Raw genomic sequence first — 25846 nt, forward strand, 5'->3', positions numbered from 1 at the left:
AACTGGCACACACCCCTCCCCTCCTTGTGGCTGCTTTTCACACTGGCCATAATTGTTTTGTTTTTTTTTTTTAAACTGGTGGTTATGTCAATCATCTGTGGATAAGATTTGCTTGTCATCGGTCAACAAAAAAAAGAAGAAAAGAAGGGGTATAAAAATAAGTCTCCATGTATGAATTTCTTTCCTGGATTTGTAGCAGGATGTAGAAGAAAGAAGGGGTCACGTCCAGTTTGTAGGACTGTACACTGCTACCCCTGAACACACAAGCAAGCAGCTAGTCAGTTCTGACAGCATTGATCAACAGAAAGGAACTGATCTGTACCTCCCAAACAGATTACAGCACTGTCCGGGGGTTGACTGTTTAAATAATATATTTGACACGAAGTGAAGGAATAAAGAACCCTTGCATGCAGCCTTTGCTGATCAGTGAATATGTTTCTAAAAATGCTTTGGCTTAAGACCTTCGACCTTCATGTCTCTTCTGCTCCCTCTCTTTAAGCCTACATGCTCCCTCCATCCTACCCTAACTTTTAAGTCCATTATTCAGTCCCCACCCCCAATCATTACAAGAATAATCACAGTTTTCTCCCCCACCCCTCCAAACTAATATACATATACACATAACGTCCATTTTGTGTTACAATGGCTGTTTTTTCACATACCAGGAAAAAAAAAGGACAGACGACTAGCAACATTATTTAGAGGAGATTCACCTACCCCTTTCACACAGACTGAAAAAAATGCAGCTTGGGAATCCAGGAACTCCCCCTAGAAAGAGTAGTCCCGTTTATTCCTCATCTCTCACACCAGGACACCATGTTGAACATTAACTATAGCCCGCAAGGGGAGAAAAGAAGGCAGGTGACACTTAGTAGGGTCCCACTGGTTGCAACTTCATTTCAGCCAGCCTCGATACCTGGAAACCAAAACATTCTGTGCTCTGTGACTGGTTCCGCGCTCAGGAAGAAAACGATACCTCTCAGAATGTGGAAAGCAGCCCTGTGCCCATCATTCTGGCACAACAATCAGCCCAGCCATCCTTGCTACTGAGGAATTCTTGTCACCTCTGAGCCAGGTTTCCTGCAACCTGATATTGGGTGCTCCTGACAAATAACTGATAGATCCAGATGACGCTGAAGCCAGGGTTCATTTGGCTGGTATCAGCATCTGTTATTTGGTTAATATCAGCAAAAGCATGTCCTTGGTACAGTCCCACATGCAGCCCACACAGTGAACAGCTGCTTCATAGGGCTTTTTGACCCCACTGCACAAACCATCTGGGCACCTGTGTCCCAAACCACTCTATCCTTAGAGCTCAGTTCTCACAGTCATCTCTTTCTTGATCTTTCCAGGAATGGGAGTCACTCATAGCTCTGCAAACTTGGAGGAGACATCATGCAGAATGGAAACATAGCAGCGCTTGCTCCTGGAGATTTAAATAAACCACCTCTGCAGATAATTGACTTCAGGAGAGCTCCATTTGCTCTTCTCTAAAGCAGAGAATGGCAGCCCCCAGGTCAAGTGCAGTCCTGATCGGTTCCATCTTGCTTCCTTCCCTGGTAACAAATGTTTCAGGGGACAAGAATATTATGAAAAGACAGAAAACGAGAAGGATACAGCTACAATGGCATTAGCAAGGAGGAGTAAGAATTGCTGGAAGGGCACTGTGACAAGATGGAAGGATGATTTGGAGATAATTAGCTAAACACTGTGCAAATCAGCCCCTTGATGGCATTTGTAACTTAGGATGGAAGCAAGAGAAACTCAACCAAGTACATACATTGGCACTTCAGAGGTCTCTGGGCAACTGAATTTCCAAAAACATCTTCCTACATGGGAAACACCTAGACTTCACTCCATAAAGGATAACAGGGTTCCCAAATAGGCCATTATTATTGACATTATCATTGACAGCACAGGAGAATGGGCTGGCTGCTGCTTGGGCAGATCCCCAGGGATTTGTTCCACCAGCTTCAAGGCTTGATCCATTATTACACTGATCCTACAGCGTGCTCAATGCAGGACGTGACAACCAATCTTTACACTGTTCATTGTCACTACAGCTCAGTGAGGTAGAGCCTCGTTATTCCCTCTTTGTACAGACAGGGAACTCAGGCTGAGAGAGAACAGCATTTCCATACAGCAAGATTCATGGTTGAGCAAGGAATCTAGATCTCCTGTGCCTAAACACATGGGGTCACACTGATCCTGTGATCTGGCATGGGACCCTTCAGAACCCAGGTGGCATCTCCATGTAACCCTGCCTCAAACCCCACAGCACCTAGGGGGACCAGAAAAATCTTAGGAATGATGGCTGATGTAGTCCCCATAGTGGAAAGACAAACAAAGCTGGACAACCCGCTATCCCCCTGAACAGAAGTGTTTTGCTGCATCATACCACATTTCACAGCATTAATTACTCTGCATCCAGCAATGGACAAACACGATGCTCCTAGGGTGCTTCCAAGGATTATATGGTAGTAACAGCCATCCAATGTCTGAAGAGTTTTCACTGTCTCTCCCCTGCATGTTCAACTGAGAACTGAAGGAGATATTCTGGAAACCTGGGGAGGGCCTTATTTCTCAAGAGCTCACAATGCTTTGCCTAGAGAAATGTGATGTCACAAAGGAGCCACAAGGTTCCCCTCTTCAAGAGAGCTTCATGCCAGCTACTGACAGGCAGAGCATGGAGCCACCTCTCGCGGTCTGCTTCCTCCCCATTCAGTCAGCAGAGGCAGCAACTCCTCTTACAGAAAATGTTGCTTTCCCCCCTTACAGCTGAAAATAGGAAAAGCTCTGGGAATCGTGGCTTGGTTTTCTGTCACAGACACTGCAGAGGTGAAGGTATCTTCTTTAGAAGTCCTCGCAGTAAGTTGTTTCCCAACAGCACATTTCACTGGGGTAAGTATGAGGCAGAGGGGTTAACGTTGCAATAAGTCCTGAGTCAAGTCCCCTAAGTCAAGTCCCCTGAGTCAAGTCCAGTTATGTTCAGGAGAGGGAACAGTCTGAGAAAGAATGGAAGCTATCAAGGAAACAAAGTGAAACTGCTTCACCTCCAGTCAAGATTTCCTTGCCAGTGAGGGAAGGACTGGTCAGTTGCTAGGAGGTGGGACAATGCTGGTTCTTTCTAGGTACTTGATTCATCTTTCTCCTTTTCGTCCGAAATGTCTGCCTTCTCCGCTGATTCACTGGCTTTTTGTTCGCTATTTTGTTCACTATTCGCCTGTGGCTCCGTCGGTGCTACAGGTTTGGGTTTTTCTGCTGTTTTCTCTTTAGTGTGGATCCTCTGGTGCGTCACCAAAGCGCTCTTTTGCCTGAATCTCCTCCCGCACTCGAGGCAGCGATACGGCCGCTCCCCAGTGTGGATTCTCCGATGTATGACAAGATCAGAGAACCGGGTAAACCTTCTCTCGCATTCGTCACAAGGAAATGGTTTTTCTCCGGTGTGAATTTTCTGGTGCCTGGTGAGATCGGACGGGTAGCTGAACCTTTTCCCGCACACACCGCAGCAAAAGGGCTTCTCTCCGGAGTGCGTCCGCTGGTGCGATATAAGATTGGAACGCTGGATGAAGCGTTTTCCACACTCAGCACAAGAAAACGGCTTCTCCCCTGTGTGGATCCGCTTGTGGATTTTAAGCGTGCTTGAGGAGACAAACCGTTTCCCGCACTCCAGGCAAATATAGGGTTTCTGACCGGTGTGGATGTGCTCGTGAATCTTAAGTGCTGAATGGTGGCTGAAACACTGCTGGCAGTGCGTGCAGCGATAAGGCTGCTCTCCGGAGTGGACTCTCTGGTGGCTAATGAGAGAGGACCGCTGGGCGAAAGCTGCTCCACACTCGGAGCACGAGTGCGGCTTCTCCCCGGTGTGGATTCTGTGATGTCTTGTCAGGTGGGACAACTGGCTAAATCTTGTCCCGCACTCCGAGCAGCGGAAGGGCTTTGCTCCCGTGTGGGTGTTCTCATGCTTTGCCAGTTCTGATGGGCGTGCAAAACATTTCCCGCAGTCAATACAGACGTGGGGTTTGTTCTTCCTGGGCTTCCCGGAGTCTGAGCGGGTTCCTTCATCCCGAGCACCCTGATTCTGTACCTGCGTACCAGCTCGGTTTGTTGTCTTGACACCTAAGAGATACAGAAGACAAATCAACAGTGCAAATCATCGTTACTTAAGACCAATGTGTATTAGAGATAAAACAATGAGGCAATATCTGCATTATTGAGAAAATTTATCCTACTGGTGGGTAAGGCTGGTTGTGCATTGCAACTCCATGGATATGCAGAAACAAAAGACAGTTTGTCTGGGAATAAAACATTCAGATGCCTTAGAATTTATTTGATTTTTTTTCCTTACATCAATTGGCAGTGAAGATATGAGGACAACTTATTTATTTTAAAATGTGCATTAGGCAGTAAAAAGCAAAGGGGAAATTCCAAAGGGTGGATCAAAAAAACAAATATTTCCTTACTGTATACTTGCATACTGCTTCTCCTTGCTACTCAAAGTGGTTTGCAATAGACTGGCTCCAGCCTGCGTTTTCACTCAGTCTTACCCAGCTCCCCTCTGCACTATGTTCCCCATGGCTTTTACCATGCAGGTCCCGCAATTTCTCACACAGTCTTCTAGGGAGGTCTCTTTTTCTCCATGATAAAAGCTGGATGAATCCAACCCAATAAAATGTCAGACATTAATGGGATCCCCACCCTCCGATTTTCAATATTAACCCCAACAGCAGAATGCTGGCAGTTGTTCTTCTTGAGTCAGGACGGAAAATGGAAGTCGTTTATGTCACCTACTTTTGCTGTTCCTAGGGTACAGGAAGGTTTTATAGCTCACCCAAACCCCTCCGTTCTACTGCCTCTAGACCACAGGTGTAGGGCCTTGGGGCAACGTACCATTTCTTGCAAAAAATTAGAGAATTCAAAGAGTCATAAAGACAGATGTGTACTTGCCCTATGCTAAAGCGTAATTAATTATAGCAAAAAAGAGGAGACAGAAGGGTTTCGGGGGTTTTTTTGAGGGGGTGGTTAGTGCACTGTACACCCCCCATCACTGCTTACAGCATCTTTGCAGTTATTAGAACTGTACAACCAGAAGAGTCAAACTTTTCAAAAAATTAGAATTCTCTATATCAGGGGTGGCCAATGGTAGCTCTCCAGATGTTTTTTGCCTACAACTCCCATCAGCCCCAGCCAGCATGGCCAATGGCTGGGGTTGATGGAAGTTGTAGGCAAAAAACATCTGGAGAGCTACCATTGGCCACCCCTGCTCTATAGGCTACACAATGGGTTAACAAGTCAAAATATAACTCAAACAACGCCACAAAAAAATGTAGTGAGCACAAGAATGCAAAACAAGCACTTTCATTTCATTTCATTCCAGCTCCTTCTGGAAAAGAAAACATTTCAGTTTCCCCCAAAAGACCGGAAGGGTATCATCAGTCTTGCAGCCTGGAGGAAGGAGTCTGAGGGCAGTGGCTGTAAACATCCTCCTATAGGTCCCTGCAACCTAACCTTAGCTAAAGCTAGATTCCATTAAAAGGCACATACATGGCTCTCAAAACACAAAGCAGTTGTGATGAGTGGTGCCATTCTTCACATACTCTGGATCCAGATCATGTCAGCTTCAAAAAGTGAAAAACCAGCACTTAGAACTGAGCCCAGAAACAAACCGTAAAGCTGAAACAGCACTGGCCTTTGAGTGCATCCTAGGAAACATCTTCACAGCCACATTTTGCATTAACTGAAATTTCCTTATTCGAAGAACAGCCCCACAGAGAGCTTTTTACGGTAATCTAATTTGGATAGCTCACCCAAAGACAGAGCCACTCATTCCCCAAGATCATGCCTTTCCTCCACCACTAAACCAGGCAATTCACACTACAAAACAATAGCACGTGCAACAGAATAGATCTCATCAGTAGAGCACAACCATTTTTGATGATTCAAGCAAGTAAGTCAACCTACATACTGCAAAGGGAGCCACCACCTTTCAGACTCTAACAGAAAGCCTGTCAGTTGACTGAATCTTCAACAGAAACTCAATGATAATGAATGTGCCACTTGACAGCCTACCTTCAGCAACAGCAACCCTTGATGTTTCCAAAGGAGATGGGAATTGCCCTGTAACGTACTCGAAGCGGAGACGAGAGTAGGGCAACATAGTTTATTAGGAGCACGTTGCAAGAGAGGGAACTCGCGGGCCGGGTCCCGCTTATGTACAATCTCCGGTACAACCTACTGGACAGGTCGGGCCAATCCTGACCTGTTAAACTTCCCGCCGCAGCTGTTGATTGGCGGGGATTACGCGCCCCGCGCTGGAGGCACCTGGGACGGCCCAGTCGCCTCTGCGCATGGCGCTTGTGGCTGCCGATACACTACACCCCTCCCCCCCTGGTTAATGAACATAGTCTTTAAGATACGAGGGAAGCCGGCGCTCCCTGGTGGACCGTCTGGGGAGGTCCTGTGGAGGGGGCGCGGTCGCCGCTGTCGGTGCGTCTGTGGATCGTGGTGCCGGCAGGGGCTGCGGGTCTGGTTCTGCTGGTCCCTCGGGCTCTGTTGGCCCCGGCGCTTCTAGCGGGGGTATAACTGGTGTTGGGGCCGTGTCCTCTGATCGGTCTCCAGTCGGTTCCACCCCTGCTCTCTCCCCCTCAGTGTCTGCTGGTTCCTCTGGTAGCGTGCGGCGGTGCAACTGGTCTATGTACCGCCGTAATACTTGGCCCCCCTCCGTGGATATATCATAGTGGTGGGACCCAGTTACTCGTAGCACTCGGCCCGCCACCCAGTCGGGGCCCCTCGCGTAGTTCCGGGCGTATACGTGATCGCCCGCGAAGAAACCTCTGGCCGCGTCCCGAACCTCTGGACTCTCGCGGGTGTCTGAAGCCCGGTCGGGATGTAGTCTGTCCAGTCGGGTTATGAGCTTGCGCCCCATGAGGAGCTCTGCCGGACTAACCCCTTTGACCGGGTTGGGTGTGATCCTATTATCGAAGAGGAACGCGGCCAACCTGTGGTCCCAGTCGCCCTGTACAATTCGGCTCAGGGCTTCCTTTGTTGTGCGGACCATCCGCTCTGTCTGGCCGTTGGTGGCCAGGTGGAAGGGGGCCAACCTTATGTGCCTAATCAGATATCGCTGGAGGAACGCCTGGAAGTCGGCTGAGGTGAACGCGGTCCCGTTATCGGAGACTATGGTGTCCGGGATACCGTGTGTACATAAGACCCTGCGCAGCGCCTTGATTGCGGCGGCTGACGAGGTGGACCCTACGGGAATGACCTCCAGCCATTTGGTGTAGGCGTCCACGATTATCATGAAGATCTGCCCCTGGAATGGCCCCGCGAAGTCGAGGTGGAGTCTCGACCATGGCTTCCTGGTAGACTCCCACCGTGTCGCGGGGGTGCTGGGAGGCTCGGGCCGCGTTTCCTGGCATGTCTGGCACCTCCGAACCCAGGTCTCAATCTCCCCGTCCATCCCCGGCCACCAGACGTAGCTCCTGGCTAACGCCTTCATTCGGACTATGCCGGGATGGGTCTCGTGTAGGGATTCCAGGACCCGCTTCTGCAGCGGGGGCGGGACCACCACCCTGCTTCCCCATAATAGGCACCCTTTGTGGGCTGCTAGTTCCTCCCGCCTGGTCTTATATGGCTTGAATTCTTCCCCCATGTTCCCTTCTGGCCAGCCCCTCACCACCCAGTCGAGCACCCGCGCCAGTGTCTTGTGTTTCTGTGTGGCCTTGGCTACCTCCGCTGTGTGGAGGGGCTGCTCCGGGAGGCTCTCCATCAGCATGACCTGGTGTGCGGGGGCGGGGTCTGGACCCGTTTCAGGAAGCGGCAAACGGCTGAGCGCGTCCGCGTGACCCATAGCCTTGCCGGCCCGGTGAACCAGTGTGTACGTGTATGAGTTGAGAAATTGGTTCCACCTCAACACGCGCTGTGAGAGTATTTGGGGGGTTTGTCGGTCTGAGGCCAGTAGACCTAAGAGGGGCTTGTGGTCCGTGGCAATGGTGAACCTTCTCCCGTATAGATACTCATGGAACTTGTGGACCCCCGCCACGATTGCCAGGGCCTCCTTATCTATCTGCGCGTAGTTGCGCTCGGCTGGAGTGAGTGTGCGGGAGTAGTAAGCGACCGGTACCTCCCTCCCGTCCGGAAGCTGGTGCCCCAGGACTGCTCCCACCCCATAAGGCGACGCATTGCAGGCCAGGATGACGGGGAGGCCCTCGTCAAAATGGTGGACTACCGCATTGGACACCAGGACGTCCTTGACCGCCTGAAACGCGGCGGCCTGTCGTTTGCCCCAAACCCAAGGGGCTTTTTTGTCCAGCAGCCGGTGAAGGGGCTCTGCCAGGGCTGCCTTGTGGGGGAGGAATGAATGGTAAAAGTTGAGCACCCCCAAGAAGCTTTGTAGCTCCGCTTTACACGTGGGGGCCGGGGCTTGCACGATGGCTCGGGTCTTTTCTTCCGTTGGGTGGATTCCTGCCGCGTCGACAGCGAACCCCAGGAACTCCACCCGTGGGACCCCCAGCAAGCATTTCTCCCTCTTAACCTTGAGCCCCGCTGCCTGGAACCAGCGGAGCACCTCTCGAAGGCGGTTGCCGAATTCTTCGGGGTCCGGGGCGGCGACTAAAACGTCATCGAAGAACGGCTGGACTCCTGGGATCCCTTTAAGGAGAGCGTCCATTATGCTCTGGAAAATCCCCGGAGCGACGCTAACCCCAAACTGTAGCCTCTTCACCCGGAAGGCCCCCCTGTGCGTCACGATCGTTTGGGCCTCCGCCGTCTTGTTGTCTACTGGGAGCTGCTGGTAGGCCTGTGCCAGGTCTAGCTTCCCAAATATCTTAGATCCCGCTAGGGCGGCCAGGACGTGGCTCACCACCGGCACTGGGTAGGGGTTGTCCTGTAGTGCCTTATTAATGGTGCATTTATAATCGGCACAGATCCGCACCTCCCCGTTTGGCTTGATGGGGGTTACGATGGGGGTTTCCCAGGTGGCGTAGTCCACCGGCTCGAGGACACCTTGGGCCGTGAGGCGGTTTAGCTCTGCCTCTATTTTAGGCTTCAAGGCGAACGGGACCCTCCTCGCCTTGAGCCTAATCGGCCTGACCGTGGGGTCTAGTGGTAGGGAAATGGCCGGCCCTTTGTAGCTCCCTAGAGACCCATCGAACACGTCCGGGAACTCTCGGCATATTTCCCCGAACCCTCTGGGCGTTAGGGTTTGCCCCACCCCCTCCAAGCGGATCCCCAAGGGTTTGAACCACGCCAGTCCTAGCAGGGTGGTAAGCTGGCGCTTTACCACCAGGATGTCCAGCGGGCCGTAGAAGGGCCCCCGCTCGACTTGTACCCGCGCCCACCCCGCAATTTGCACCGGGTTCTTCTGAAAGTCCCGGAGTATGAAGTCCGCCGGCCTTAGTTGAAGCCGCTGGCGGGGGCACAGCTTCCTCAGGGTCTCCTCCGCTATAATGGAAATGGAGGAACCTGAGTCCACCTCCATTTGGCAGGGGTTCCCTTCGATGAGGACCGCCATTTTAATTTTGTCGGGGGTGGCGAGGGGCAAGTTCAGTACCTGAAGGGACGTGGAGTCTGTGGAGTGGAACTCCGCCGACTCGTGATGCGTGGTCGGCCTCCGGCGGTTGGGCTTGGCTCAGCAAGCCCTGGCTATGTGGCCGGTCTTCCCGCAGCTCCGGCAGTCCCAGGTCCGGTACTGGCAGTCTCTCCGGTCGTGGGGGTCGCCGCAGCTGGCGCACTTGGTGGCAGGAACCCTCTCCGACGCTGGTGGTCGATCGGGTGCTCGGGGGCATTGGGCTGCTCTGTTGGGTGGCCCGGCTGGGCGACGCAGCTGGTAGGCTTCTCCCTCCTCCGGGCGGTCGTGGTCCAGCTCCTCGTGGTGGACGGCGTCTGTCTGGGCCTTGGGAAAGGTCCTGGAGGTCCTCTCGAACGCCACTGCTTCGTTGAAAGCGCTCTGGAGGGTGAGCTCTTCCTTGGCGAAGAGCTTCTGCTGGAGCCTCTCGTCGCGGAGGCCCCACGTGAAGCGATCGGCCAGGGTGTCTTCCAGCTGGGGGAAGTTGCAGTTCCCGGCGATCCTGTGGAGGGCCGCCAAGTAGTCGGCGGCCGATTCTCCGGCCGCCTGGTCCCTTCTGTGGAACAGGAACCGGCGGGCCACCCGTGAAGGCTGAGGTAAGAAGTGGCCGGTGAGGAGTCTGCTGACCTCGGCGAAGGACTTCTCCGTGAGGCGAGCGGGGGCCGAGAGACCCTTGGCGATCTCGAATGTGGCCGCCCCGCAGACGCTCAGGAGAACGTCCCTCTTCATGCTGTCCTCCGTGACCTTGTTGGCCCTCAGGTAGCATTCGACCTGTTCCAGGTAGGATTCCCAGGCCTCTGGATTCGCGGGGTCGAACGGCTCGACGTGACCGGTGGTTCCGCCCTGGTTGGCCATGGTGGCTGCGGCGGCGGTCGTGGCCTGGTGGTGCCCTTGGTCTCCGATGTAGCCGATGAGGCTAGAATCCCATCTTCGTCGCCAGTGTAACGTACTCGAAGCGGAGACGAGAGTAGGGCAACATAGTTTATTAGGAGCACGTTGCAAGAGAGGGAACTCGCGGGCCGGGTCCCGCTTATGTACAATCTCCGGTACAACCTACTGGACAGGTCGGGCCAATCCTGACCTGTTAAACTTCCCGCCACAGCTGTTGATTGGCGGGGATTACGCGCCCCGCGCTGGAGGCGCCTGGGACGGCCCAGTCGCCTCTGCGCATGGCGCTTGTGGCTGCCGATACACTACATGCCCTGACCTGTATAGCCCAGGCAAACCCAATCTTGTCAGAGCTCAGAAGCTAAGCAGGGCCTACCCTGGCAAGTACTTGGATGGGAGACCTCCGTGGAATACCAGGACCGGGAGGCAGAGGCAGGCTGTATCAAGCCACTTCTCCGAACATCCTCCAGTAGGGGTTACCAGAAGTTGCCATGACTTCAAGGCTTGCGCGCACACACACACACAAAACAAAAAAAATACTAAAAAAAGAGGGGGGAATCACTTTTGATAAGCAACCATGACTAAAGCTCAATTTGCACATGCAAACAGTGGCAAACTATGTGCTGAGCAGGGAGTTCTGGCCTGCTCAAGTCCCAAGCCACTGACTCTGTTCTCCATTGTATGTGAGACATGCACACTCAAAGACTCCCCCATCATGTCCACCTCCATGGACTGTAATGCTCAGGTTCGGAGGCCGGAAAGCAGCTCCCAGCAGCACCACAGCTGCAGACTGCTGAAGGGCAAGGTTTTAGGTAATTAGGCAAGTAATTTACTTAACCCCAGAGCCCTGCTATCTTTACATACAGGGGAGGCATATCTCCCACCCCTCTTCACAGACCCCAATCTGCTGGCATCTAATAGAAGACTCAAGTTAAAGGTTTACCCAGCACTCGGGGCCTCCTGGTCCCAGGCTGTCTGGCTTCCCTGTTGAGCTGCCTCTGTCGGGCATCCGACACAGTCCGCTGGCCTTCAGAGAGATTCAGGGCTGTCGTCTGTAATGAAGCAGAGCCCTGAAATGAGATCGGAAGTCAACCTGCAACCCACCCAGTCCCCTCTGCTGCCATCCAAAAATAACATTTTTCAAAAAGCCTAACGGTGCTGGTTGGTAGTCAAGGCAAAAACGAGAAGTTGAAAGACGTATCTATGGGCTACATTACAACCAGAAAATAATTACACTGATTAAAAAACTGGGTGGGGATTAATTTAAACGCTGATATACTGCTTCTCCCCACCACCCATATGGATCCAATGTGGTTTTTAATATTGCTATCCCATCCTCTGTTTTACCTTCCTAGAACAACCACCCTGTGAAGTAGGCTAGGCTGAGAGAGTGACTGGCCCAAGGTCATCCCATGAGCTGGAAGAATGTGAATTTGGATCTAGGTCTCTCAAATACCAAAACATTCTAACCATTCTACCACACTAGTCTATCTAACCAGCAGGTCATGACTCAGTAAACACTGTTCCTGGACTGTACCACTTCAGGCTGGAGGCAAACGTGGGTCGCATGAATGAAAATTTCTACATGCTAGCGATCAAGGAGCAGGACTCTAAGCAACCCTCTTAAGCGACAGTATCAGTTTCAACATATGAGGATCGGGCTGTTTTTGTCAGGGGAACATTCAAATAAGCAATCCCCTGTCTGAAGACGCACAGTCCTCAAAAAGTGCTGTTACCTCAACGCTGGTTTAAGGTTTATCTACTAAGCCAGAGCTAGGCATAGTATTTCCCCCCGCACTGGTCACTAGGTAGAGCTTCTGGCTAACTTGTCTCTTCCACATAGAAAAATACAAAAGGAAACAAACATGCAAAGTTGCATAATTTGTTCTCATGGCAAATTCCTTAGGAATCAGAATTTCTACACGGAATACTGACAGCTTTCATCAATATTGTCCCAAACCGATTAAGTTTGGAATTGCATCATCAAAGATATAAAGAATTATTAAGTTCTCAGGGTATTTGATAGATGAATCAGCCTGTGTGAACCTAAAGCCTGCACTATTATCTTAGAAGCCGATTTGTCATATTTAGCCATGCTCTGCACAAAGTCATACTTGAATAAGGCGATATATTGATTAAGCTTTGATATATTTTATATTAAGACTTGCATTTTTTATTCAGACTTATTTTTCTTAAGAAAATCTCTAAGTAGGGGAAAGGTCAGGGCCTCTAGCTAAGAGGAGAGCGCTGAGCAGACAAAAGGTGGTCCCTAGGTACATTCCTAGGAAGCTGGGACTGGATCAGGAGTCAAAAAGAAAAAGCAGATGTTATTAACTAGCCGCATGACTATCTGTTTCACACACCTGTTTAGCACATTTCTACCCTGCCTTTTCTCCAAGGTTTTTCTCCATTCTCACAACCACCCCATAATGTAGGCCAGGCCAAGAGAGAATGACTGGCCCAAAGGCCTCCCAGTGAACTTTACGGCCAAATGGGGATTTCAACCCGGGTCTCTGTAACTGTAGCCAAACACTAACTCTTATGCCACACAGGTGTAGTCTGGTTACTTCCTTCACTTCCAGCTCTCTCACCTGTGGTTCATTTTGCAAACTCTCTTGCCGCCTCAGAAGAAATCCTTCTGCCAAGGCTACTGCTTGGGCACAAGTCTCCGGGCCACGTTCTCGAACTCGGCTCTGGATGTCCTTTGGCAGGACTGTCAGAAACTGCTCTAAGATCAGCAGCTCCAGGATCTGCTCCTTGGTGCGGCTCTCTGGCTCCAGCCAGGAGTGGCAGAGCTCCCGTAACCGGCTGCAAACCTCACGAGGCCCCTCTGCTTCCTGGTAGCGGAACTGTCGGAAACGCTGGCGCTGCACCTCAGCACTGCTGGAGTTTCCTCGCAAGGTGGTGGGTTTTGCCTTCAAATGGTCTCCTTTGTCTCTGGCATTCAGGCTACTTAAGGCCTGCTGTGCGTCAGCACTTAGAGAAGGCATCAGGCGGCTCATCCCTTCTCTAGGCCACTGGCAGGCGTTTACCACACGGTCAAATGCGGCCACATCATCCCAGGAAGCCAGGTCTGGAAGCTGTGATGTTGCCCATCCTGAAGAGGGATACTGGACTGTTTTCAAGTATTCTTGCCATGGGGTATCCAGACGCTGAGGTACCCCTTCTTGTCGTGTGGCTGCCCACTGGGCTACATCCCGAGTTGTTCCAGACTGGTTTGAAAATGGGTCTCTTCCTGATCCTGTGGATCCCTCCCCTGTCTCAGGGCCTGTGCGGGGATGCTCCTCCATTTCCACTAGGGTTTGTATTCACTTTCGCACAACTTCTTTGGTAAGAAGTTCCACAAATACTGTTTTCCTTCTAGTCAGCCATTTTTTTCCTGGTCAGCCCTTAGTCAGCTCCAGTATTCAGACCTGGTCTCTCCATCTGAGTCCCATACTTTGTCTCTCAAACAACAGTGAAATAAGAGTCATCTTCCAGGTTCAGATAGTACCTTAAGGTCACCTAAGACCTCCCACTCTGTGGGATGGATGAACAGTCACTCCCCAGTTACCTAACAGTCTCAGCTTACTGAGACAAATCATCAGAGATTTCCCATCCAAAAGGCCATGGGTTCTTCCTGAGGGAAACAAAGATAAAAGGAAATTGAGTTAAAACAAGACCATCATATTCTAAAACAACTTGGTAACGTAACTTTTTTTACAACAGTTTTACAACACTTAGCCTGGAGGAAGTTTACAGAATCCTCTCTACTGTGTGCCCAACAATGTGTGATTTGGACTCTTGCCTATCCTGGCTGATTAAAGTGTGCCGGATGGAACTTCAATATCCTATACAGGATATTATAAATAGATCCCTCTCTGAGGGGCTCTTTCCATGGCCCCTCAAAGAGGCAGTAGTCCGCCCCCTCTTGAAAAAACCAACATTAGACCCGGCCAAATTGGCACGCTACCGACCTGTCTCGAATTTACCCTTTTTGGGTAAAATTATTGAGAGGGCAGTAGTGCTGCAGTTACAGAGCTTTCTGGAGGATGCTTCCATCCTAGACCCACTTCAGTCCAGCTTTTGCCCGTGTCATGGGACGGAGATAGTGCTGGTCGCCCTGGTGGATGATCTTCAGCGGCATCTGGATCGAGGCGGTTCGGCAGTGCTGATGTTGTTGGACCTGTCGGCGGCGTTTGACACAGTCGACCATCAGTTGCTGGTCCACCACCTTGCCAACGCAGGGATTTAGGGGTTGGCCCTGCAATGGCTCTCCTCTTTTTTCTTCGGTTGGGGACAAAGGGTGGCAATTGGGGGACAATCATCCCAGAGACATCTGCTTAATTGTGGGGTGCCTCACGGGGCGGTGCTCTCCCTGATGTTAATATCTATATGCGCCCCCTTGCCCAGATTGTCTGGAGATATGGGCTGGGTTGCCATCAGTACACTGATGACACCCAGCTCTATCTACTGATGGATAGCCGGCCGGCCTCTGCCCCACAAAATTTAGTCCTGGCATTGCAAGCTGTGGCAGGGTGGCTTAGGCTGAGTCGTCTGAAGCTGAATCTGATGAAGACAGAGGTCCTTTGCATGAGTTGTGGCGGTCTGGGAAGGGAAATCCCTCTACCAGATTTTGATGGGGCGCCACTGATATCGGCACCCAAAGTCAGAAGCTTGGGGGTGCTGCTGGAGCCCACATTGGCAATGGAGGCCCAGATAGCAGCCACTGCAAAATCTGCCTTCTTTCACCTTAGGCGGATATGACAGTTGGTCCCTTTCCTTGAGTGCAGCGACCTGGCAACTGTGATCCATGCAACGGTCACCTCGAGACTAGACTACTGCAATGCCCTCTACATGGGGCTGCCGTCTCATATCCGGAAACTGCAGTCGGTGCAGAATGCGGCAGCCAGGCTGTTACTGGGTCTCTCTATATGGGAGCACATACAGCCAAGGCTGTGGGAACTGCACTGGCTGCCAATGGTATTCTGGATTCGCTACAAGGTGCTGATTATTACCTTTAAAGCCCTATATGGCCGAGGACCTCTCTACCTTAGGGACCGTCTCTCCCCACGTTCCCCAGAGGGTACTCAGATCTGGAACGCAGAACTTATTGTCAATTCCCGGGCTGAGGGAGGCGAGACTGAAGGCTACCAGAAAGAGCTGCCCCCCACTGTGTCAGAACTTAAGAACTTCAAACGGATCCCATACTTGGTTACAAAGCTAGGATTTTATTAGAGAGAACTAAGTACTGGAAGAGACGAGATAACAGTGATGGCGAGGGCCAGCACCAGCGCAGTTTTATACACTAAAGCAAACACATCACAAAGCCACAATTCACACCGTTACAAGCACATCTGTCTTCCCACCATCCACTATCAGCGGGGAGGTTGCCTCCTCGCTCTGAAGGCCACACGGCTTGGCTTCAAAGGGCACCAGTGTGAGAATGTACAGAGACACATCATAATTCAGTCTACAGCCCTAAATATTTTGGATACCAGTAGGGCAAGGTTAATTGCTACATAGGCACTTGGGGTTATTAGGAGGTTACAACATGGAGTCAGTTTGGTTCAGTTATAATGCATACATGAGCAATACTGAGATCACAATGCAAGTACTGGTTACAAGGCAGTGAAGCATCAGCAATAGTTACAAGTTCTGACATACTGCCCCCCCTAAGCGCCCCCCCCCCGGGGAGCCAACTTGGGCTTGTGCGGGTACAGTAGGTGAAACTTTTTCAGCAGTTGCGGTGCGGATACATCCTGTGACTTGACCCATTCGTCACAGCTGGGAGGGAAGTGTTTCCATCTGACCAAGTAATACAACTGGCCCCTTTTTACTTTGGAATCCAGAATCTCCTGGACCTCATGGTGACTCTGACCCCTCACTGTCGTCGGAGGGGGCGGCGGGGCCCTGGGATGGAATGACGTAGCACCAGGGTCTTTCCGAAGGAGGCTGCAATGAAAAACAGGATGGATCTTACTTAGAGACTTGGGCAGGTCGAGTTCTACGGTTACTTTATTTATGACTCTTTTGATTTTAAAGGGCCCCAGGAACTTTAGTGCAAGCTTGCGGCATGTTTGCGGGAGGGGGAGGTTCTTTGTAGATAAGAAGACCGTATCCCCCACCCTCAATTCCCACTCGGGGGAATGTTTCTTGTCAAACTGCTTTTTGTATGCCTTTTTCGCTTCCTCCAGGTTTTCCTGAATACCCTTCCAGCCTTCACGAAGGCCCTCCCACCATTGCTGGCAAGACGTGGGTTCGGAGGGGCTGGCGGGGAGGGCGAGCGTGGGGAACGGTTTGCCCTCGTAGCCGTTAATGATCTGGAAGGGAGAAGCTTTGGTAGAGCTGTGGAGGCTGTTGTTATAGCCATATTCAGCAAAGGGGAGGAGGTCTACCCAGTTGGATTGTTGGAAATTAATAAAACAGCGGAGATATTGCTCAAGAAGGCCATTAACCCTCTCCGTCTGTCCGTCCGACTGGGGGTGGTAGGCAGAGCTGAGTCCTTGCTCAATGCCTGCAAGTTTGCAGAACTCCCGCCAGAAGTTGGCAACGAACTGCGTTCCGCGGTCACTAATGACCTTGTCTGGGAATGAGTGTAGCCGTACGATGTGAGTGAAAAAGAGCTGAGCGAGCTTTTTTGCTGTGGGGAGTTGTTTACAAGGGATGAAGTGGGCTTGTTTTGAAAAAGTGTCGACCACAACGAGAATGACCGTCTTGCCATGTGAGGGGGGAAGTTCAACGATAAAATCCATCGAGACTACCGACCAAGGCCGGTTGGCTGTGGGGAGGGGAACAAGGTGGCCGGGGGGCTTACCCCCCCTACGTTTTGCCATGAGGCAAGTGGGACAGGCTAGAACAAATTCGGAGACGTCTTTCTTGAGTTTTGGCCACCAAAATTGTCGGGCGAGTAAGTTGAGCGTTTTGACATAGCCGAAATGGCCTGCTAGGCGACTAGAATGGCAGCGTTCGAGGACTTCCCTTCGGAGGGGGCTGGGCACATAGATTTTGCCATTGTGCAACCAGAGACCGTTTTCGCCCTTAGTTAAATTAGGCGGGAGGTCAGTTTCGCGGTTTGATTCCGCGAGGAATCGGGGCAGAAGGTCTGCGTCCGGAGGGCTGGTTTGTTTTCCTGAGCGGGTGGTGACCCCGCCCGATATGGCGGAGGGGGGGGATGAGTGAGTCCACCACTTCCTCTCGGAGGCTGTCGTGTTGAGGCATACGGGAGAGGGCGTCTGCCAAAAATTTTTTTGAGCCTGGGATGTGTTTCAACACAAAGTCAAATTTTGCAAAGAAGCCTGCCCACCGGATTTGTTTTGCAGTCATTTTGCGGCGCCCGGTGAGGGCTTCGAGATTCTTGTGATCGGTCCAAATTTCAAAAGGGACCCTCGCTCCTTCTAGCCAGGAGCGCCAGGTTTTGAGGGCAAACATGACTGCAAAAGCTTCCTTGTCCCAGACTGACCAATTTCTTTGCTCATTAGAAAATTTTCCAGAAATGTAGGCACATGGCCGGAGCACCCCGGTTTCTCCTTTTTGCATTAATATGGCTCCGATTGCGGCGTCGGAGGCGTCGCATTGGACCACAAAGGGTTTCAACTCGTCAGGATGTGCTAACACGGGTTCTGAGGTGAAGAGGCGTTTTAGTTCGGTGAAAGCTTTTTGGCAGTCAGGCGTCCACGTTAGGCGTGCGCCTGGCTTTTTCGCCTCCTCACTTTTGCCCTTGGTTTTTAGGAGTTCGGTTAGGGGAAGCATGACTGTGGCGAACCCTTTGATGAATTCGCGGTAAAAATTTGCGAACCCGATGAAACTTTGGAGCTGTTTGCGGGTCCGGGGGGGTTCCCAATCCAGTACTGCTTGGACCTTTGCGGGGTCCATTGACAGTCCCTCCCCCGACACCCGGAAGCCCAGATAGTCAAGCTCAGTTTTGTGAAATTCACATTTTGCCAACTTGGCGTACAATTTGTGTTTACAGAGGGTGCTTAACACTTTTCGGACCAGCGGCACATGAGATTTAAGATCTTGCGAATAGATAATGATGTCATCAAGGTACACCACCACCCCCTTAAAGAGGAAGTCTCGTAGCACCTCATTGATAAAGTTCATGAATACCCCGGGGGCCCCCTGTAGTCCGAACGGCATGACTAGGTACTCGAATTGTCCTAGAGGGGTGTTGAAAGCCGTTTTCCACTCGTCCCCCTCCTTGATGCGGACGCGGAAGTACGCGTCTCGAAGGTCAAGTTTGGTGAATATCTTCCCTTTCGCTACAGTGTTCAATAAGTCTTTTATCAACGGGATCGGGTAGGCGTTGGACATTGAAATCCCGTTTATCGCACGAAAATCTGTGCAAAGTCTAAGCGTCCCGTCCTTCTTCTTTCGGAAGAGGACGGGGGCGGCGTGGGGGGCTGTGGCTGGTCGTATGAACCCACGCTTAAGGTTTTTGTCCAAAAACTTTCGGAGTTCCGCTTTCTCCGCCCAACCCATGGAGTATAGTTTCGCCTTGGGAAGTTGTTGCCCCGGGATCAATTCAATGGCGCAATCCGTGGGGCGGTGGGGTGGCAACTCATCTGCTTCCTTTTCGCTAAAAGCTAGCTTTAGGTCCCGATACTCCTTGGGAATCGAAGCGACTTCCTCGAGTGTGAGGCAAGCCCGTTCGTTTTGGGGGGGAGCGTGCGGTCCCCATTCGGGGCGCCAGTGGTGGTGTTCGCACCTCCAATCAGGGAACCGGACGATCTGTTCCGCCCACCTTATGTCCGGTTGGTGGCGGGCAAGCCAAGCCGAGCCCACCACCACATCGAACGAGCAAGAGGGGGCGATTACGAAAGTCTCAATCCCCCAGTGCTCCTCGGTTCCTACCGGGACCGCCTGGGTCTCAAGAGTGCATGGCTCCCCCCTCATGGGTCCCCCGTCCATTTGTTGAAATTGTATCGGTTGTGGTAGAGGCGAGGTGGTTAATCCTAGGGCCTCTACCAAGCGGGGGGTAATCAGGTCTCTGTTGCACCCTGAGTCGATTAGCGCTCGGGCGTGCATGAACCGCTTTAAGTTTGGATTAAGGAGGGTAACGGCCATAAACAATAAACCCCCAGAGGCTCTCACCGTGAGGAGTGCCGGCTGTTCTTGGACCTGCTTTGCGGCACCCATTAAAGCAGGTCGCTGTCGTTTCCCGCCGACTCGGTGTCATCCGACTCTTCGGTTGATTCCTCCACGGCTGTCAGGTCGGTGGTAAAATCCTCGTCAGTCGCCAAGGAAGTGGCGACGGAGCCCCGACTGGGCTCCTTCGAGCGGCTACCCTTTTTCTTCTTCGGCCCCGAGGCGGCAGGTTTCGCCGAGGGTGCTGTGGCTCCTGCTTTAACGGGGCAGTTGGCGGCGAGATGATCCGGGTCTCCACATCTGAAGCATTTGCGTGCGGCGGAGGGGGTTGAGGTCGTTGGGGTCTTCCTCCCTTCCGCTTTAGTCGGAGTGTGTTTGGCCCCCTTCTTCCCCAACTGCTGCCGGCGCATTCCCACATGTTGGAGGTTGGTCTCCACTTCCCCGGCCAGTTGGATCCATCCGACCAGTGTGTCGGGTCTCCCTTGGCTGTAGCAGCGGTCGAGGATGTTCGGATTCAAGCCATTGCGGAACGCGGTGTACTTCATGACTTCGTTCCACCCCCGGGCCGCCGCACAGTATCCTAGGAACTCAGTGGCATACTCGCGAGTAGTGCGGTTGCCTTGTTCTATGCGTTGGAGGGCAGCGATGGCTTTCTCTTCTCGAAGAGGGTCGCCGTACTGGCGAAGCATTGCGTGCAGGAACCCCGCGACTGTTGCCAGTTCGGGCTTCCTCCCCGTGTAGAGCCCCACGTACCACTTGCGGGCCGGGCCCCTCAGTCGGGACGCGATGTGGTTTACTCGGCTGGCCTCTGTCGGGTAGTCGGCACCCCAGTGGGTGAAGAACGTGTCGCATTGTATCGTAAAATACTCCACGTCCTCTGCATTCCCGTCGAATGTAATCTTCAGCTCTCTGCCCCTGCCGTCGCCCCCCCCCCCGGAGCAGCGGGGCCAGGGATCGCCGGGGGTCCCCCTGGGAGCGGGGCCTGGGGTACCGCCGGCGGCGGCACCGGGCCCGGCGGGGCCGGCAGCATCGAGGCGGGTGGCGCCGGTTGCACCGGAACGGGTGGTGCCGGGGCAGGCGGTGCTGGTGGCGGCAGGGCCGGCGGAGCCGGGGCGGGTGCCACCGGCGGTACTGGGGCCGGCGGGACCGGTGGAGCTGCGGGCGGCGGCCCCAGCGGCAGCCCTCCTCCTAAAGCCGGGATCCCCAGGACCGCAGTTTGCAGGGTTCGAAGTTGGTCGTAGATCGCGCCCAGATTCTGCTGCATGTCCTCCGCCATCGACACGCGGGACCGGTGCACGTCGTCGTGAATTTCCCGCACCCAGTCGAACAAGTCGTTGCGGAGGGTCCGGATCGGGTCGTCCCCACTTCGCGCCCCCGGACCTTCTCCTTGGTCCTCGTCGTCGTCTCCGGTTCCTCCTTCGCCCAACATGCTTCGGTACCGTTGCTCCGCGGCGTCGATCGCTGCCGTGGACTTCCGCGGGCTCCAGGGTCGCGGGGCGGGGAACGCGTCGACCGAGAAAGGCGCTGGGACCTTAACTTTGCGCCTAACCCCCGTCACCTTCGGGTCGAGCGGCGGATCGTCTGTAGGGGTGGTGGGCTCTCCGCTGTCTGGAACTTTTGCCGCCATCGGACCAGGTTTCCAGTTCAGATAAGCCACAAGACAATGGGATCACTGTTATAATGTCAGAACTTAAGAACTTCAAACGGATCCCATACTTGGTTACAAAGCTAGGATTTTATTAGAGAGAACTAAGTACTGGAAGAGACGAGATAACAGTGATGGCGAGGGCCAGCACCAGCGCAGTTTTATACACTAAAGCAAACACATCACAAAGCCACAATTCACACCGTTACAAGCACATCTGTCTTCCCACCATCCACTATCAGCGGGGAGGTTGCCTCCTCGCTCTGAAGGCCACACGGCTTGGCTTCAAAGGGCACCAGTGTGAGAATGTACAGAGACACATCATAATTCAGTCTACAGCCCTAAATATTTTGGATACCAGTAGGGCAAGGTTAATTGCTACATAAGCACTTGGGGTTATTAGGAGGTTACAACATGGAGTCAGTTTGGTTCAGTTATAATGCATACATGAGCAATACTGAGATCACAATGCAAGTACTGGTTACAAGGCAGTGAAGCATCAGCAATAGTTACAAGTTCTGACACACTGGTGGAACCAATTTCCAGAAGATGTAAGGGACCTTGCTCAGTTCCGCAAGGTCTGTAAAACAGTCCTATTTCAACTTGCCTTTAGCTGAATTATAGTATAAGTAGATGCCCAACATCGCTGAACTTCATGAAATCAATACTAGCACCAAAATTGTTTTAAATCATTTTAAACTGTTTTAAAATTATCTAATTGGTATTAATTGTTAAAACTTTAATTGTTTATTTACTGTTTTATTGTTTTAGTTTGACTGTTGTGAGCTGCCCTGAGCCTGCTTTGGCGGGGAGGGCAGGATATAAATCAGATAGATAGATGATAGATAGATAGATAGATGATAGATAGATAGATAGATAGATAGATAGATAGATAGATAGATAGATAGATAGATGATAGATAGATAGATAGATGATAGATAGATAGATAGATAGATAGATAGATAGATAGATAGATAGATAGATAGATAGATAGATAGATAGATAGATAGATAATCATCAGGAAGGATGCTAGAAACAGGGCATTCTGGGAGTTAAGCTCTGAATGTCTACCTTACATTTGCAGATAAAAACCAGAGCACGTTCATTTTCAGCAAAAGTGGTGAAAATAAACAGACTTTAAATTTGCAAGGAGGTGGGGATGTTTCCCCTCAGCACAGTCATTTTTTAAATCATGTATCTTCAAGCATCCATTTCCATAGTCACTTGTCTGCCCCCAAAATCCCTCAGCTACCAAGAATACCAGCAGATTTCTGAAATGTTTTCCTGGGTGTATAGTTCCTACGTTCACACCACAGTCTGGCCATGCCTACTGAGTTTTTCAGTGGTTTGCCAGAACAAGCCAAACATCCCACCAGAGCTTTGAATTTCAGGAGAGAATGAGCGGCAGGAAATAATCTGCCTTTCCAAGAATGTTGTCCACCCTTTGTGGTCTCCACACAGAGCTCCCCCATACACTTCCAGCGATTCCAAGAACACAGTCACATAGCCACTGCCCTAGCACAGCAGTCAGCCATTTTGTTTCCTTGCCCCCCCACCATTGCTTGGTGCCTCAAAAATCAAATTTACACAAAGCATGTACCTCAAGATACAGAAAACTTTTTAATAGTACTTTTAAAATATGTTCTTTATCTTCTTTAAAATGTTGTCATCCACCCGGAGACCTTAAAAAGCTAGGACATTGCTCGTGCACAACCTGCCTATCTATTTGAGTCCTGATCCCAAAGTGATGGGGGGGGGGGGTGCACAAAGAGTGCAATTATTTCTTTCACCAGTTACAAACATTGAATCTGGCATGTGTATTTCAATACGAGGAAAACAGGAAACTTCCAGAAACACTTTTAACAACAAAGACTGGCAGATGCAAAGTGAATGAGAAAAACTAGATGGAGGGAGGGGAATTTTCTAAGGAACTCTTTATTTGAAACCCAAACATGGCTGGTGCAGGGAAAAGAGATAGAGAGAAACGAGTGTGCCTCTTTGGAAAGAAAACAGAGATGTTGTTGTGTGGGGTCCAGAGGGGGATAAGCCAAGCCTTTAATCGGCTTAAGAGTTAAACACATTCTGCAGAGAATCAGCATCCACGGCGCCTGCCTGCCCGCTCTTCCCCCCATATGCCTCCACTCACTGGGGGTCTCTTAAGCCCCACCCCAAAATCCTCATATTCAAGCAAAATGGAAGCTCCATGGAGCTTCTGCTGAAATCTCAGCTTTTGGCTGAGCTCTTTTAGATTTGAGGTGTGTGTGTGTGGGGGGGGATCTCATTTTTTCCCCCTTTGGCACCCCAATGCATCAGTTGGCAGGGAATAGGATTGTACCCAGGGATCAAAAGCAATATATAAGGGAACACTGACCACAGATGCAGAAGGTGGAAGGTCTTTGGGAATACTGCCATTTCCTTGTTTATGCCACATGTACAAGATGTGTACAAGATCCATTCAGTTGGTATTGTTACTACTTTCTGAGTCTATACTCACAATTATTAGCCCAGGGCAGAACCCAACCTTCACACATAAATACACATCAGAAGAGTGAAGGAACTCAATTCTTTTCACCTCTCTTTAGCCTAACTGTGACCTATAGTAGATCCAAATGCTTCTCATAGAGCACTCTGGAACCCTAGATCCCATCCTCCCCCCACCCACAACTTCTAAACCTCCCAGCCCTTCTCAAGAGTAACTCAGTAAACATTCCATGTTTGGAAAGCCCCCCTTTTACATTACTTGCTCATTAGCTCCATCCAAAAGAAAGAAAACACAAAAACACTCCAAATTAGAGACCCACCAGTTGACACAAACATGGATTGAGATGGTGCTTTAGAAACCTTTCTGATTATGGGTAGCAAAGGGTAGTGAAAATGTTATGACATAAATGGTCTTAAGTGAAACGTGGGGGGTGGGATGCCTCTTCTGTACCTAAAAGAGAAAGACCATTTGCAGAGGGTCTTCGGAAACCACGCCAGCTTCAGATCTCCATAAGGCCCAGGGCAACAACACAGCTTCACCTTCCTAATTCCCTACCAGCAAAAGGATAAGATTACCTCCCTCTGCCAACTGCGAACACGGAGAATCGAAGGCATAGGGATCAGAGAACCAGTCTGGGGCCTGGGATTCAATCCCGATTTTGCCCTGATCCTGACTTGGTGACTGGGCCAGCATCGACCTTATCTAACCGTCCTCACAGGGTTGTTGTAATCCTGAACCCAAACCCTCCACTTTCGCCATCCTGAGCGCTTTTGCAAGAGGGCCGGGCGACCAACGTGACAAAACAAGCGAGCAAATAAACACGGTTCTGCCGCGACACGTCCCGCTAAATAAACAGAAGGCAAACTCTGAAGACAGCTCTCCTGCAATCCAGTTGTTTTTCCAACTATACGGAGGCCTTTTTGGAAACCCACCCAGAGATCCCCGTGCCAAGGCCCTCCCCAGGGCGACTCTCCCTGCTTACCCATCCACCCACCCTCGGCCAAATCTTGCTTCCTCCAGCTGTTGCTGCCCTGGCTCTTCTGCAGCTGGATCTCCCTTCAGGTCCTCCCTTTCCACTCACCGCTTCCCCTACGCAGAGCCCCACTCGCACAAAGCCCTGCTGCGGAGGATCTGCAACCCTGCAGAGGCAAATCCCCCCTGATTAAAATTCAAATCCCAAGTTTTGATCCTGGGAAGAGGAGGAGCAGGAAGGTGCTGCGGGCTAACGCATCCCCCGCTCGCTCCGCTTCCTGAGTCTCTCTAGGGCGGAGAGCTCACGCTAGATTTAACTCTTGGCGTGTCTTTCTAAAGGGGGCGGAAGCGCTTCCAGTCAGCTTTTAGGCGTAGCCGGTCGGGATTCTTCAGCCCAAGCCAAAAGGGAAAGGGAGCAGGTCATAGCTGCCTGTCTTGACAGCATCAGCCGCTGCTCTCCCACGCCAGTTAAGCCTTAGCGGTTGATTCGATCTAGAAAGGAGTGGAAATTCAGAACTGGGTAGATCCGACTTTTACTCCCCCCGCCCCTGGAAATGCCACTAAGCGATGATAGAAGTTGTCACCACATATCCCAGGAAGACGCAAGTCCTCATTTGCATACAGTCGCCGTTGTTCCCCCCTCTCTGGGGAAATGCGGGGGGGGGGGGAGGGCTGCATCGGTTGGATGTCTACCTGTCTCGTAGTAGTTCAAGGCGCAGCTCCCGCTGTCGTGAGGGCGGCGGCAACCTCGTTTGCAAACAGTAGCTGGTTGGATTGCGTTCAGTTTTAATGGGCAGCAGACATTCAATGGGGGCATCCGTTAACTAGCCCAAAGATGCAAGCGTATTTATCCTTATTAACCCTCTCCGATCACGCAGAGCTCTCAAGACGGCTTACAAAGATAATATAGCCTGCTTCGGCGGGGAGGGCGGGATACAAATTAAATATTATTATAAAGATTAAAAAAAATCAAAGCAGATATCAAGCCATCTGGTAAATAAAAAGGAGTCAGCTGTAGGATAAAACACACAGTAACGATAAAATGACAACAGCAGCTAAGGAAAGGCTACACCTGTTGAATGGCTACCACCTACTGTGTTCCCTTGATAGCCAGGAAAGACCTTCAATGGGTGCCCCTGTTTCTCAGCCTAAGGATACAGTGGTTGGTTGAGGGCAGTTAAACTGAGAGACAGGAATAATCACATTTCCTAGGCAAAGAGGGGATTCG

The 25846-nt window shown here is 51.4% G+C and overlaps 1 protein-coding gene across 2 annotated transcripts; it reads right to left on the bottom strand.

Moving 5' to 3' along the window:
• Nucleotides 1-3060: 3060 nt before the first annotated feature.
• Nucleotides 3061-24907, bottom strand: LOC132584534 (zinc finger protein 397-like). Of its 2 annotated transcripts, none has more exons than XM_060256439.1 (4): nucleotides 24728-24907; nucleotides 13045-14072; nucleotides 11397-11505; nucleotides 3061-4119 (listed from the first exon to the last, which is right to left on the bottom strand). In XM_060256439.1, the coding sequence occupies exons 2-4, from the start codon at nucleotides 13741-13743 to the stop codon at nucleotides 3128-3130; spliced, it is 1800 nt and encodes a 599-aa protein (XP_060112422.1). In that variant the 5' UTR covers nucleotides 13744-14072; nucleotides 24728-24907; the 3' UTR covers nucleotides 3061-3127. The 2 variants fall into 2 exon arrangements, with proteins under 2 accessions (XP_060112422.1, XP_060112421.1); XM_060256438.1 differs by having other exon boundaries at nucleotides 23536-24871.
• Between the last annotated feature and the right edge of the window lie 939 nt (nucleotides 24908-25846).

Source organism: Heteronotia binoei, chromosome 15 (genome assembly GCF_032191835.1).
Source record: "Heteronotia binoei isolate CCM8104 ecotype False Entrance Well chromosome 15, APGP_CSIRO_Hbin_v1, whole genome shotgun sequence".
Lineage (NCBI taxonomy): Eukaryota > Metazoa > Chordata > Lepidosauria > Squamata > Gekkonidae > Heteronotia > Heteronotia binoei.